At 36.3% G+C, this 15,190-nt stretch overlaps 1 protein-coding gene across 1 annotated transcript; it reads left to right on the top strand.

Moving 5' to 3' along the window:
• Positions 1-1,272: 1,272 nt before the first annotated feature.
• LOC117301589 (UPF0722 protein-like) lies at positions 1,273-6,785 on the top strand. The gene is made up of 6 exons (XM_033785618.1): positions 1,273-1,468; positions 2,571-2,609; positions 3,979-4,049; positions 4,949-5,008; positions 5,643-5,695; positions 6,098-6,785. Exons 1-6 carry the CDS (start codon positions 1,273-1,275, stop codon positions 6,189-6,191), a joined length of 513 nt encoding a protein of 170 aa, XP_033641509.1. The 3' UTR covers positions 6,192-6,785.
• The last annotated feature ends 8,405 nt before the right edge of the window (positions 6,786-15,190 follow it).

Raw genomic sequence — 15,190 nt, 5'->3', positions numbered from 1 at the left:
TGTTTTTTCTTTCATCATTTTCTCGCAACTTATATAACCGATTGAGCCCAAATTTTCACAGGCTTGTTTTTTTATGATTATGATGGGATACACCAAGTGAGAACGTTGGTTTTTGACAATTACCAAACGTGTACAGTCTTTTTAACTTTTAATGGTTATAAACTTGAAATTAACAAACACTCTGTCTTTTAAAGAACAATCAAAGAAACATGTGTTTATTTGTAAATAAATAAAACATTGTTATATATTTATCTTCAAAGTGGATTGTTTGTATTGGTAACTTTGTATGGTACAGTGCAAAGGTTAAATAATTCAAATGTTGACGGTGTAGAAATAAAGAATACAGACTATGCAAGTAACCCTGTCAGCAGTGTTGCCATGTTTTCTCAGTTGTATGACCCCAAAATGTTATAAATCAGAATATTATTTAAAACAATTGGGGCGTAGAAATTATGAAAATCAGTTTGGTGCATGAATTTCTGCCAACCAAGGACCTTTGATCTTAATGTGCAAAAGTATAAAATGACAGGACAATTTCGAGAAGTGGGGGATGGGCGAATTCTCTTAACTTTTGGCAGCCCCCCTCTTAGTCTTGGCCCAAGACCATGGTGCTTGATTCTGGATAGTGTACTACGCGAGGGTGAATCGCCAAAGCGCGCCCCCCACGGTATGATTTAGTTAATTGGACGGCTTGAAATTATGGTAGCAGTGTAGTCTAGATTTCAAGCCGTCCAATTAACTCAATCATACCGTGGCGGGCGCGCTTTGGCGATTCAACCGCGCGTAGTACACTATCCATAATCAAGCACCATACGCCTCTCTTAATACTTATGCATGACGTCATAATTCCTACCCAAAATGAGGCTATGGGCGCATGTTTCCCATCACTTGCAGTGGCTGCGCCCATCGCCTCGTTTTGAGTTAGCATTGTGACGTACCTCATGCATAAATATTAAGAGAGACGTATAGTCTTGGGCCAAGACTACCCCGGCCCCTCTTGGCCTAATTCCTGAAAAAAACTATTAAAAAAAAACACCCTAAAAGTCATATAGGCATAGGCAGTTAAACCATTCATGGGGGAAGTTAATTTGTTTGTACATCACAAAACTTAATTATGGTATACATTCTATTATCTATAAACAAGTAATGGGGAAATCTACATGAGACGCCACCCCCAATGACAACCTTCCTTCGCCCCGCCCCCAATTTGGCGCTGCGTTTTTGGTGTCAAGTGGTGGCGCCCTACATGACAACAAGTCCAGGCAAAACAAGATGGCAGCCACCATGACAGCGACAGAGCCAGTTTCAAACCAAGGAGAAAGAACCGTTTTCAACGGGTGTAGCGAGGATGATCAAGCTTGTGCCAAGTTGTTCTGGCAGTCACTGACCCTTCAGCCACCGATTGAGTCACGACTCGTCTCTGGGGATGTGAAACAGAGGCTGAAAGTTGCCCCGCCGGGAAGACAGAGTAAGGAAATTACATTTTTAACAATTTACTACTCATCACTACACTACACGACTACGGTAGTCACTAGCAGTGGCACTTATGTCCCACTACAGTTTTGTTACAATACAACATTAAATGATACATGACTACAGAAACAATAATATTTACAATTAACAACAACATGTTAACATTGCAACTAACTAGTATATAACTGTTCGGCAGTCAGCAGTGCATTTGCTATGTATGTATGAATTTATCTAAACCAATCCAAATTCCAAGCCAAAAACAACAAAGGAGCCCAAAATGACAAAAAGACCCAAACGAAATAGCTTGAAAATCATTGCCTCCGCTACGGCTACATTTCATGATTTAGATTTACTTTTACTTAACTTAGTTACACTGCAGTCTGCACTTCCTCCTCTAGCCCAGTGGATTCCGGCACCCTGGATTCCTTCGTTGCATGCAACCCACTGACAGCTTCCTACCAGGGCTACAGTACACTGCCTTATGCCTGGCTTCTCTCGATAAATTAATATATTTGTCTAGCTATAGGTAACATGAGAATGAGATGCAACATCCCAGGCAATTAGTTTTACTCAAATTAGTTTTACTGAAATAGATAGTTGTTGTGTTTCAAATCGATGATTTTTAAGTGCACAATCTGGGAAACATATCACAAGCTTTTTTTTTTAATTGTTTGTTTTGTTCGGTTTGTTTGTTTGAATGATCTTCCCGTCAAGGGAACTCGGCAAACTCCCACAAAGGGATTAAACACCAAGCTGGCAACCGCCAATCTCTCATGTACAAACATTGGTTGGTAACGTCTATTTGTGAACTACACAAATCAGAAGTTGTGACTCATTAACTAGACGACAATTTTTTTCTTCTAGTCATTGTGAAATCGGCGGTTAGCTGGGGGATTCAAACCCACAACCTTGTGATGGCAAGTCCTGCAGTCTCATAGACTTTGGACTCTCACTCATGAGGTCAAGTGTCAGGTTTGCCTCTGATGCATTATGGGTAGTGGATGTGCTTTTTGATAACATTAGATTGATTTACAGACGAAGAAAACCAGATTAATGTTCTCCATTAATTATAATATTGTTCGTTTGTTTTCCCTCAGCTGTGAATCTGGCCTATGAGAAAATGGAAAAATCACAAAGTAAGTATTAAAGCCTGTTATAACTCTTATCTGGGGTACGTTTTGGCGGCTGTAACCAATGGGGCCTTTTAACTGTTTCGGTCATTGGTCAGTAATTAACCAATGGCCAATTCAACCGTCACCGTTATTAATTACGACCGCCAAAAGGCACCCCAAGAGAATGCTAAATTGTTTACTTTTAAAGGCAGTGGACACTATTGGTAATTGTCAAAGACTAGCCTTCACAGTTGGTGTATCTCAACATATGCATAACATAACTAACCTGTGAAAATTTGAGCTCAATCGGTCATCAAAGTTGCGAGATAATATTTAAAGAAGAAAACACCTTTGTCACACGAAGTTGTGTGTGCTTAGATGGTTGATTTCGAGACCTCAAGTTCTAAAATTGAGGTCTCTAAATCAAATTCCTGGAAAAATACTTCTTTCTCCAAAACTATGGCACTTCAGAGGGAGCTTTTTCTCACAAGGTTTTATACCATCAACCTCTCCCCATTACACATCACCAAGAAAGGTTTTATGCTAATAATTATTTGGAGTAATTACCAATAGTGTCCACTGCCTTTAAAGGGAAGGTACACTATCGGTAATTGTCAAAGACCAGTGTTCTCACTTGGTGTATCTCAACATGCATAAAATAATAAATCTGTGAAAATTGGAGCTCAATGTGTCATCAGGGTTGGGAGAAAATGACAAAGAAAAAAAAACACCCTTTGTTGAACAAATTTGTGTGATTTCAGATAGCAATAAAAGACTTCTAGTACCTCTTCTCAAAATCTATGCTACTTTAGAGGGAGCCGTTTTGCACAATGTTTTATACTACCAACAGCTCTCTAATGCTCGTTACCAAGTCAGTTTTTAAGTTATATTTGTTTTGAGTTACTGGTAACTACAAAACGTGTACCTTCCCTTTAAATGTCACACTCACACATTTTTGTAAGATTTGTGCCACAATCAACCTTTATGCCACTTCAGCTTATAGCGCCCTCTTTAGCCTTTGTTCAAATTGGTGGCTTTGGCTCAGCCCTAGAGGCTGAATCAGCGCATCATTAAGTGTTATAGGGATAGGACGTCCAGAGCAAGACCCTTAGCAACACTCATAGCCATAGTCATAACCATTAATTCAGTAATGTCCTCAGTTCCCGCAAGTTAAAGACCTATTAGTGCATGCTGTTTCTGGTCTTCTGAATGTGCTACCCCACTAGGCTTATCGTACATGTAGTAGCACTGGTCTAAACGAGAAAAAAAATTTATGACGTCCTTTCTAATCATAGGTATCCTGAAAGTCTTGTTATTTTACCGATTCTTTTATAGTAGTTAAAAGAAATATTGTTTCATAGTTTTGTTTGAATATTTTAAATTGTGTTTCTAGAACTGAATGACTTCCTGCAGAAAGCACAGGCAGAGGTGATCTACGCTCAGAGTATGAAGCTGACAAAACAGGTACTTGGGTGTTATGCCGTAGGTCTCAAACCCCTGACGATGACTGTCTTCGAGTCACCTCTTTATTAGTACTAAAGTCCTTGAGTCATAAATTTTGGTACTACAGTCCTGGAGTCACAAATCTCAGTGTTACAGTCCTGGGCCAAATTTCATAGCGCTGCTTATCGGTAAGCAAATTTGCGTGCTTACTGTAGCAGAAAAATTTGCTGAAGCCTTAATTTGTGTATTTCACAGGTTAGCAGAAAAATTGGGCGGCCATATTGCGTGTTTACCGTGGATTTGCATTGTGACGTCATTTATTTTCGTGTGGTAAGCACCGGAAGGTTAGCCGGCCTTTTCGTGTGCTAACGGTTAGCAGCGCTATGAAATAGAAATCGCACAGTAAGCAAAAAAATCGGCCGATAAGCAGCGCTATGAAAATGGGCCCAGGTACAAACCCCACCTTGGAATTGGGCCAGTACTATAGAGTCTCAAATCCCAGAAGCCAACTTAGGGCTAGATAGCTCACTTGGTAGAGCGCCAGCACATTAATCCAGAGGTCTTTGGATCAAATCCCACTCTAGTATTATTTTCTTTGTTCAAAATCCAAATCAGTTGAAATTTACCCAGTCAGTTTCCCAAATTCCCTTGTGGTTTATTATTTGAAATCTGAAATAAAAAGTTGCATCCCCTTAGGGTGATCCCCTCTTTGTTGTGATCCCTGGCTACACTACAGTTATTGGCTTAATGGCTTCTGACTGGCACCCCCGAACAAAGATATTGACTAAATAGGGAGACTGCCAACATAGGGCTAGATAGCTCAGTTGGTAAAGCGCCGGTACGTTAATCCAGAGGTCATTGGTTCATATCCCGCTCAAGTAATTTTTTAAAAATTTGTTCGTCTTTTTCTTTAAATGCAGGCCATCGCCAGGCAAGAGACGCTACATCTTCACAAGAAGAGGACAATGGAAAGGCGAGAGGTACTTGAAATATTTTCAGTAAAAAAAAATTCTGCCACCACCACTGTAACATCACAACGTTGTTGGATGGAATCCGGTCAAGCTTACAGCTGATTTCACAATGATTTGAATGTGTGCAATTCATAATGATCGTAGATGAAAAACCAATGTTAGTATGAGAGAGATTACAGCTGTCACCAGCTTGGTGTTCATACAGCCTATTGGGAGCTCTGCCGAGTTCTCTCGTTGCTAGATCATTGTAAAGGTCTAGACACAATTGGTAATTACTCAAAATAAATACAAGCATAAAACCCTACTTGGTAACAAACAATGAAGAGCTGTTGATAGTACAAAACATTGTGAGAAACAGCTCCCTCTGAAGTCATGTAGTTTTTGAGGTCTCGAAATCAAGCATCTGAAAGAACACAACTTGTGCAACAAGGGCGTTTTTTCTTCCATCATTCTGTCGCAGGACCAATTGAATTTGAGTTGGTTATTTTATGCGTCTGTTGAGATACACCAAGTGGGAATACTGGTCTTTGTTACCTACGGTGTCCAGTGTCTCTAACTAATAAACACACAAACAACTAGTTACTGAACCAAAGATATACATGTATTGGGACCTAAATGTTTCATTACAAATTTATTTTGATAGAAAGAAGCTATTTCCCACAGACCAGTGCCACCATCGCTTCTTGATGAAGAAGAGTAAGTGTTTTAAGCTTTTAAAACTTCTTATTCATTATCAAGATTTTCTTTTAAACTCCACTTGATGGCGACCTTTGTTTAAAAAAAAGATTTATTTCTTCAAAGATTAGATAGGGAATCTTGGTTTAAATGTAGAATTAAACCCACTTCATTTTGTTCATGTTTGATATGTTTGTTCATAGTTAATAATTTCAAAAACTTCTAGACAATTTCTGAAATTTTAATTTAAAAGCTCATAAATGTGCAAACTTTGTACCAGTGAATCATTTCTGTCTGAAAAATGTTCTCAAAAATAATTTCCCCAACACTTTGTTTTGTTTAGTTATCAAATGAAGGTAAAAACAAAATCTCACAAAGCTTTTTTTTTATATATTTTGTTGTTGGTTTTTCTTATTCTGACAGTGACTTCGATCAAGCTGCAGAGATGGAGGCATCTCAGGCCATGGCTGATCTTGATGCATTTACCAAGAAGATTGATAACAAGGAGAGTAGGTGATATGGGCCAAGTATGGACCCTTGAGGAACCTCTCATTCATTCCGTCCATTCATAGATTGGAACTTTCAAAGATGTTTCGTAAACTGACTGCATGAACAGAGCCCTCTTTTGTTTAACTTGTTAAGCGAGTCTTTAAACGACTAGGCTGGACCAAGAACAGATACTTGAGGAACCTTACACCTTTTCAATCCATTTATGTATGTATATAGTCAATAAGAACATTTATTACACATCTTTACACTGGCTGCCCGAACAGAGCCCTCATTTGTTCAGCTTTGTTTCACAGTGTCTTCAAATTGGTGTGATGGGCCAAGTGTAGATCCTTGGGGAATCCCATGTGTCAGAATTTACACAAATTATCACTGGCAAGAGAGTCGTCTGTTGATTGGGTAAGTGAAATGTTTCACACTAGTATAACAGACCTACAAGTGTAATAGATAAAGAAACTTGTGTTTTATTTTGTCAACATGAACAGCACCCTCCAAACTTACATCATCATTAAGAAGAAGTGCCAGATGTCTCATGATGATTCTTAAGTCCAGTGAATTAAAGGAACACGATGCCTTGGATCGGACGAGTTGGTCTATAAAAAGCGTTTGTTACCGTTTTTTATAAAATGCATATGGGTAGAAAGATGTTTTAAAAGTAGAATATAATGATCCACACAAATCTGCCTCGAAAGTGCGTGGTTTTCCTTTTACCGTGCGAACTAACACGGTCGGCCATTTATGGAAGTCAAATTTTTGACTCCCATCAATGGCCGATCGGTTAGTCGACGAGGTAAAAGGAAAACCGTGCAATTTCGAGGCATGTTTGTGTGGATCATTGTATTCTACTTTAACAACATCTTTCCAACCATATGCATTATATAACAAACGGTTACAGAACGCTTTTCAAAGACCAACTCGACCAATCCAAGGCAACGTGTTCCTTTAAAGTGAGCCCTTTGGATCATTGTATAGACAAGTTTGCTGAAATCTGTCCCAAGTTATCAGTTTGTGTGGCTAGTATTTGCCTAAAGTAATCTTTAGAAAAACATGACTGATTTGAAATCTGTTGTGATAACAATTTATTTAATGCTTGCGCTATGCTTTAAAAACTGAGGACTTAAGACAACAAATGAAAATAATAGTCTACAAAAATTCACCAAATTATCACAGATTTTCTTTTTGTTTGTATAATAATAAGTTCTGAATTCAATTTATTGTTGGAGCCCTTTATGTGTAGTAGTTGTCTGGTATTGTTGGTAATGATGCTGATAATTTTGATACAGTTTCGTTTCAGGCTATCCTTTGTGAGTAAGCTACTCCTTCTCCCGTCTCTATTGCATTTATGTCAACATTCGGCTAAAATCCAAGCCTAGAATGTTTGTCAAAATATGACTCAACAATCTCATGATGCAATGTTCTCAAAATTCGGCTAAAATCAATGAAAATCACACAGGGTTTTTGTCCAAAATCGGTGAAAATTTTAGAAAATGACAAGGGGGAGACCTTGCATTTTTGTCAAAATTCGGCTAAAATACCGGAGAAAATAAAATGGGTAAGCCTCGATTTTTGTCACAAATCGGCTTAATATAAATACAATCACAAGGGGTAAACATTGTTTTTTGTCCAAATTTTGCGAAAATCATAGAAAATCACAAGGGGTAAGTAAGCCTTGCATTTTGGTCCAAATTCGGATAAAATTAAAGAAAATCTCAAGGGGTTAGTCTCCTTTTTTTTCCCTAATTTGGCAAAAATTTGAGAAATAGTCTAAAATCGAAGAAAATCAGAAGGGGTAAGTCTTGCATTTTTGTCAAAATTTGGCTAAAACTAAAGAAAGTTACAAGGGGTAAGCCTTGCTAAAATTAAAGAAAATCATTTTTGTCCAAATTCGGCTAAAATTAAAGAAAATCACATGGGCTTTGCATTGAATTTTTGTACAAATTTTGCTAAAATTGAATGAAATTACAAGGGGGTAAGCCTGGAATTTTTTGCCCAAATTCGGCTAAAAATGGAAGAAAATCACAAGGGGTAAACCATTCATTTTTACCTGATTTTGGCCAAAGTCAAAGAAAATCACAAGGGGTAAGCCTTGCATTTTTGCCCAAAATCGGCTAAATTTGACGAAAATCACAAGGGGTAAGTAAGCCTTGCATTTTTGCCCAATTTCTGCCAAAATTTGAGAAAAGTACGCCTTGCATTTTTTGCCAAATTCGGCCGAAGCTATAGCCTTGTGAACTTATTTTTCTTTTTCTTAAAAATGCTCACAAGGCTATGCTCCTTGTGAACTTGTTTACCCAGAATCATATTTTTACAGAAAATGTTCACAAGGCCTTGTGAACTTATCAAATTTGTCTTGAAAATGTTCATATTTTTACAGAAAATTATCACAAGCCTTGTGAACTTGTTATATTTTTCCAGAAAATGGTCACAAGGCTATATGAACTTTCAAATTTTTCCAGAAAATATTCACAAGGCCTTGTGAACTTATCAAATTTGTCTTGAAAATGTTTACAAGGCCTTGTGAACTTTTCATATTTTTCCAGAGAATGTTCACAAGGCTTTGTGAATTTATCAAATTTGTCTTGAAAATGTACACAAGACCTGTGAACTTTTTTCTTGAAAATGTTTAACTTATGATATTTTCCAGAAAATGTACACAAGACTATAGCCTTGCGAACTTATTAAATTTTTCCAGAAAATGGTCAAAAGAAAATGTACACAAGACTATAGCCTTGTGAACTTATCATATTTTTACAGAAAATTATCACAAGGCTATAGCCTTGAGAACTTATTATATTTTTCCAGAAAATGGTCACAAGAAAATGTACACAAGACTATAGCCTTGTGAACTTATCATATTTTCTTGTGAACTTATCATATTTTCTTGTGAACTTATCAAATTTGTCTTAAAAATGTTCACAAGACTATAGCCTTGTGAACTTATCATATTTTTACAGAAAATGTACACAAGACTATAGCCTTGTGAACTTATCATATTTTTACAGAAAATGATCACAAGGCTATAGCCTTGAGAACTTATTATATTTTTCCAGAAAAAGGTCACAAGAAAATGTACACAAGACTATAGCCTTGTGAACTTATCATATTTTCTTGTGAACTTATCATATTTTCTTGTGAACTTATCAAATTTGTCTTGAAAATGTTCACAAGACTATAGCCTTGTGAACTTATCATATTTTTACAGAAAATGTACACAAGACTATAGCCTTGTGAACTTATGATATTTTTCCAGAAAATTGTCACAAGGCTATAGCCTTGAGAACTTATTATATTTTTCCAGAAAATGGTCACAAGAAAATGTACACAAGCTTATAGCCTTGTGAACTTATCATATTTTCTTGTGAACTTATTATATTTTCTTGTGAACTTATCATATTTTCTTGTGAACTTATCAAATTTGTCTTGAAAATGTTCACAAGACTATAGCCTTGTGAACTTTTGATATTTTTCCAGAAAATTGTCACAAGGCTATAGCCTTGCGAACTTATTAAATTTTACCAGAAAATGGTCACAAGAAAATGTACACAAGACTATAGCCTTGTGAACTTATCATATTTTTACAGAAAATGATCACAAGGCTATAGCCTTGAGAACTTATTATATTTTTCCAGAAAATGGTCACAAGAAAATGTACACAAGCTTATAGCCTTGTGAACTTATCATATTTTCTTGTGAACTTATCATATTTTCTTGTGAACTTATCATATTTTTACAGAAAATGTACACAAGACTATAGCCTTGTGAACTTATTATATTTTTCCAGAAAATTGTCACAAGGCGAACTTATTAAATTTTTCCAGAAAAAGGTCACAAGAAAATGTACACAAGACTATAGCCTTGTGAACTTATCATATTTTCTTGTGAACTTATCATATTTTCTTGTGAACTTATCAAATTTGTCTTGAAAATGTTCACAAGACTATAGCCTTGTGAACTTATCATATTTTTACAGAAAATGTACACAAGACTATAGCCTTGTGAACTTATGATATTTTTCCAGAAAATTGTCACAAGGCTATAGCCTTGAGAACTTATTATATTTTTCCAGAAAATGGTCACAAGAAAATGTACACAAGCTTATAGCCTTGTGAACTTATCATATTTTCTTGTGAACTTATCATATTTTCTTGTGAACTTATCATATTTTCTTGTGAACTTATCAAATTTGTCTTGAAAATGTTCACAAGACTATAGCCTTGTGAACTTTTGATATTTTTCCAGAAAATTGTCACAAGGCTATAGCCTTGCGAACTTATTAAATTTTACCAGAAAATGGTCACAAGAAAATGTACACAAGACTATAGCCTTGTGAACTTATCATATTTTTACAGAAAATGATCACAAGGCTATAGCCTTGAGAACTTATTATATTTTTCCAGAAAATGGTCACAAGAAAATGTACACAAGCTTATAGCCTTGTGAACTTATCATATTTTCTTGTGAACTTATCATATTTTCTTGTGAACTTATCATATTTTTACAGAAAATGTACACAAGACTATAGCCTTGTGAACTTATTATATTTTTCCAGAAAATTGTCACAAGGCGAACTTATTAAATTTTTCCAGAAAATGGTCACAAGAAAATGTACACAAGACTATAGCCTTGTGAACTTATCATATTTTTACAGAAAATGATCACAAGGCTATAAGCCTTGTGAACTTATCATATTTTTACAGAAAATGTACACAAGGCTTTAGCCTTTTCAACTTATTATATTTTTACAGAAAATGGTCACAAGGCTATAGCCTTGTCAACTTATCATATTTTTACAGAAAATAATCACATAGCCTTGTCAACTTATCATATTTTTACAGAAAATGATCACAAGGCTTGTGAACTTATCATATTTTCTTGTGAACTTATCAAATTTGTCTTGAAAATGTCCACAAGACTATAGCCTTGTGAACTTATCATATTTTCTTGTGAACTTATCTAATTTGTCTTGAAAATGTCCACAAGACTATAGCCTTGTGAACTTATCATATTTTCTTGTGAACTTATCAAATTTGTCTTGAAAATGTCCACAAGACTATAGCCTTGTGATCTTATCATATTAAAAAAATAATTGATAAGTGAACTTACCATATTTTTCCAGAAAATGTTCACAAGACCTTGTGAACTTGTCATATTTTTCCAGAAAATGTTCACATGCTTATAGCCTTGTGTACTTATCATATTTTTCTTGAAAATGTTCACAAGGCCTTGTGAACTTATCATATTTTTCCAGAAAATGTTCACAAGGCCTCGTGAACTTGTCATATTTTTCCAGAAAATGTTCACAAGGCTGTGTACTTATCATATTTTTCTTGAAAATGTTCACAAGGCTATTTTCAATTTTTTCCACAAAATATTACAAGGTGAACTTTTGATGTTTTCCATAGCCTTGTGAACTTATCATATTTTTCTTGAAAATTTTCACTTGTAAACTTGTGAAAATTTCATGAAAGTGTTAACAAGGCCTTGTGAACATTTTCTGTATATATGATAAGTTCACAAGCCTTGTGAACATTTTCTGTAAAAAAAATAGTAAGCCTAGCATTTTTATCACAATTAGGCTCAAATCAGAAACAATCACAAGGGGTAAGCCTTGCATTTTGTGTCTAAGATCGGCTGAAATCGGATAAAATCACAAGGGGTATAACCGTAAGGGGTATAACCGTAAGGGGTACGCCTTGCAGTTTTGTATAAATTTGGCTAAAATCAGATACAATCACAAGGGGTAAGCCTTGTATTCTAGTCAAAATTTTGCCCAAATCAGATAAAATCACAAGGGGTAATTAAAAATGCATGAGTATCCTATTTAATTATAGTTCCTAGTGACTGTTGTTGAAGATACATGTACATTATTGTAAATGTTAATGTTTAACATCAGTACTATAGTTTCTATGTTCTGAGCATCCCAGATAATTTTACATTTCCATTTAGGGAAGAATACACATCCCTTTCTCTCTCTCTCTCTCTAGTCGACTGAGGTCGGAATCAACTTACTAAATGAATTTTCTACAAAACACAGCAAATACTTTACGTAAATGTTGTTTACATTTCGACTAGTATCAAATAGTCATCCTCAGAATGACTAGTGATGACTTGTGACACTAGTCGAAACGTAAACAAAATTTACGTAAGTATTGGCTGTGTTTTGTAGAACTTCTTTCAAGAGGTCGGAATCATGTTGAGGCTAGCCCATCCTTGTCTATCTCTCATTAGGTTGGGAAGATCAGCTGGAAGCACCCCGATGTCCCTCGCAACTCGACTGTATAGCTGAGCTTATGTCTTCCCCTGTTTCTCCTTCCATGTTTTGGTGACCTGGGCGCAATTTCATAGAGCTTCTAAAGCACACAAGTGTGCTTAGCATGAAATTTCTTCCTTGATAAAAACAGGATTACCACCAAAATTTCCATTTGTTGCAATATAATTGCTTGATACTGGTATTCAGCTGTAAATTGCTTATCCTGAAAATCACGAGGAAATTCGGTTGGTTTTTATCCTGTTTTTATCAAGGAAGAAATTTCATGCTGAGCAAATTGTTGTGATTAGCAGCTCTATGAAAATTGGGTCCTGGTGATAAGCTGAGAGACGGGTTCTAATAAATGTTACAAGTGACAACTCATTCATCATGGAAAAAATACACATTTAATATTTCCTCTTACTAATATTTACTACATATCAATTATGTCTCTGTTGAAAAGGGGGTAAGGATAGCTTTAGTAATTACTCCAAAAATTGAAGACCATAAAAACTTAACGTGTAAATAGCATTTGACTGCTGATTGCAGGATGGGTGAAAACCACAAGAACTGAAACCCTCCTAAGGCAAAAAAACTTGGGGAAATTCCCACCCGGCTCTCAATCTTATGGCAACCAAGTATAACACCATAGATCAGCAGAAGTTTGACAGACTGTAATAGAACCACTTTGGGACCTATGGGTATTGTAAAAGAGTGAAAATTTCACTCTTGTCCGAGTGGTGTCAGTTTCACTCTTTTGAGAGTAAAAGTAAATCTGTGTCACCCTTTTTGAGTGAAATTGGAACGAACTTTACTCTAAACGAGTTGAAAGTACCCGTCTTTCACTCTGAAAAAAGTTGTCCGCCATATGGCTCTTTGTAAGAGTGCATAATGGCAGACAAAACAAGTTGTTTGTTTTGAAAACAAGTTGTTTGTTTTGAAAACAAGTTGTTTGTTTTGAAAACAAGTTGTTTGTTTTGAAAACAAGTTTTTTGTTTTGAAAACAAGTTTTTTGTTTAGTGTTTTTTTTTTTTAACATTAAGAGAGTACCACATGCATTGCTTTATAACACATGAAGAAAACAAATTTGTGCACTTTTGGTCCCAATGTTAAAGTCAGCGCGAGACATACAACGTCTATTTACAGAAATGCATAATATCAAACAAGTATAGTTATAAGGTATAAGTCTTGGTGCAAGACGTTTTTGTTAGCGACTCACAATGCATACACATCGCAACAATTTCACTATTTCACTCTCTTGATGTAAAAGAATGAAAACCACTCGTTTTGTCTGCCATATCACTCTTGCAAAGAGCAATTATTGCGGACAACTCTTCCATGAGTGAAAAACAGGTACTTTCAACTCGATTTCGAGTGAAGTTTGTTCCAATTTCACTCAGAAAGAGTGATACAGAGTGACTGTCACTCTCAAAAGATGGAAAATGCCACCACTCGGACAAGAGAGTGAAATTTTCACTCTGTTACGTTAAGAGAAGCCCCGAACCAGCCTCTTGCACCAAGACTACTCGGATATTACAGACAAAAGTACTTAGCACTATAATAATAGCATCTTCCCCACCCCTCCACCCGAGTAGTTTCTTAAAGGCAGGGAGCACTATTGGTACTTACTCAAAATGATTATTCGCATGAAACCTTATTTGGTAACGAGTAATGGCGCTGTTGATAGTATAAAACATTGTGAAAAACAGCTCCCTCTGAAGTAACATAGTTTTCGAGAAAGAAGTTATTTTCCACGAATTTGATTTCGAGACCTCAGATTTAGATTTTGAGGTCCCGAAATCAAGCATCTGAAAGCACACAACTTCGTGTGACAAGGGTGTTTTTTCTTCACTTGTTATCTTGCAACTATGACGACCAATTGAGTTCAAATTTTCACAGGTTTGTTTGTTTATGCATATGTTGAGATACACCAAGTGAGAAGACTGGTCTTTGACAATGACCAAAAGTGTCCAGTGTCTTTAAATAATTATTAAATAACTACAAACTACATTTGAATAAACTAATAGACTTTATCTAGATTTGACCATCTACTTCCTTGTAATCACAATGTTATTATCAATGGTCCAATTTTCATTACGTATTGTCGTGAGGGGCCATCCTACTCTCTTCATGTTAAAGAGTGAAAGTTTCACGTACTCTCTTGTCCGAGTGGTGTCAGTTTCACTTTTTTGAGAGTGGAAGTCAATCTTTTTCATGCTTTTTGAGTGAAATTCGAACGATGTTCACTTTTACTCGAGTTGAAATATACTCGTCTTTCACTCTAAAAAATAGTTGCCTGCCGTCTGGCTCTTTGCAAGAGTGGTATGGCGGACAAAACAAGTGTTTTTTCACTCTTTGACATGAGAGAGAGAGTAACCTCGGAATGGCAAGCTATATGAATTGATCAGGGTAACAAGATGGTCACAACTTGATAAAGGTCTATGGGTCTACAAGGCTGTGTCGGAATTGGCGGCTACAGCTACGGCTGCGGCTAGATTTCAGTACTATCATGCTTTGAAGTATAGGACTCAAGGCCCGGTCACACAGGCCCCCGATAACGAGAACGAGAACGATAAAAATAAAAATGCACGCCCTCGATTGATTGAATGAGCGTGGGCGTATTCTGCGTGGAGAAATTCAACCAATCGCGAGCGTGCATTTGTATCGTTCTCGTTTTCGTTCTCGTTATCGGGGCCTGTGTGACCGGGCCTTCACAGCCAAAATCGTTGGTCGCCAATTCGGATACAGCCCAAGGTTCAGGC

Source organism: Asterias rubens, chromosome 17, assembly GCF_902459465.1.
Source record: "Asterias rubens chromosome 17, eAstRub1.3, whole genome shotgun sequence".
Taxonomy (NCBI): domain Eukaryota; kingdom Metazoa; phylum Echinodermata; class Asteroidea; order Forcipulatida; family Asteriidae; genus Asterias; species Asterias rubens.
Note: the sequence above shows the minus strand (reverse complement) of the source record. Positions and strands in the feature narration are given on the sequence as shown.

Excerpts from the sequence above, each read along its gene's own strand:
- LOC117301589 (XM_033785618.1), top strand. The coding sequence starts at position 1,273 with ATGGCAGCCACCATGACAGCGACAGAGCCAGTTTCAAACCAAGGAGAA. Across the intron at positions 2,610-3,978 it reads GAAAATGGAAAAATCACAAA|AACTGAATGACTTCCTGCAG; the intron begins GTAAGTATTAAA and ends TTGTGTTTCTAG. Across the intron at positions 5,009-5,642 it reads GGACAATGGAAAGGCGAGAG|AAAGAAGCTATTTCCCACAG; the intron begins GTACTTGAAATA and ends TTATTTTGATAG.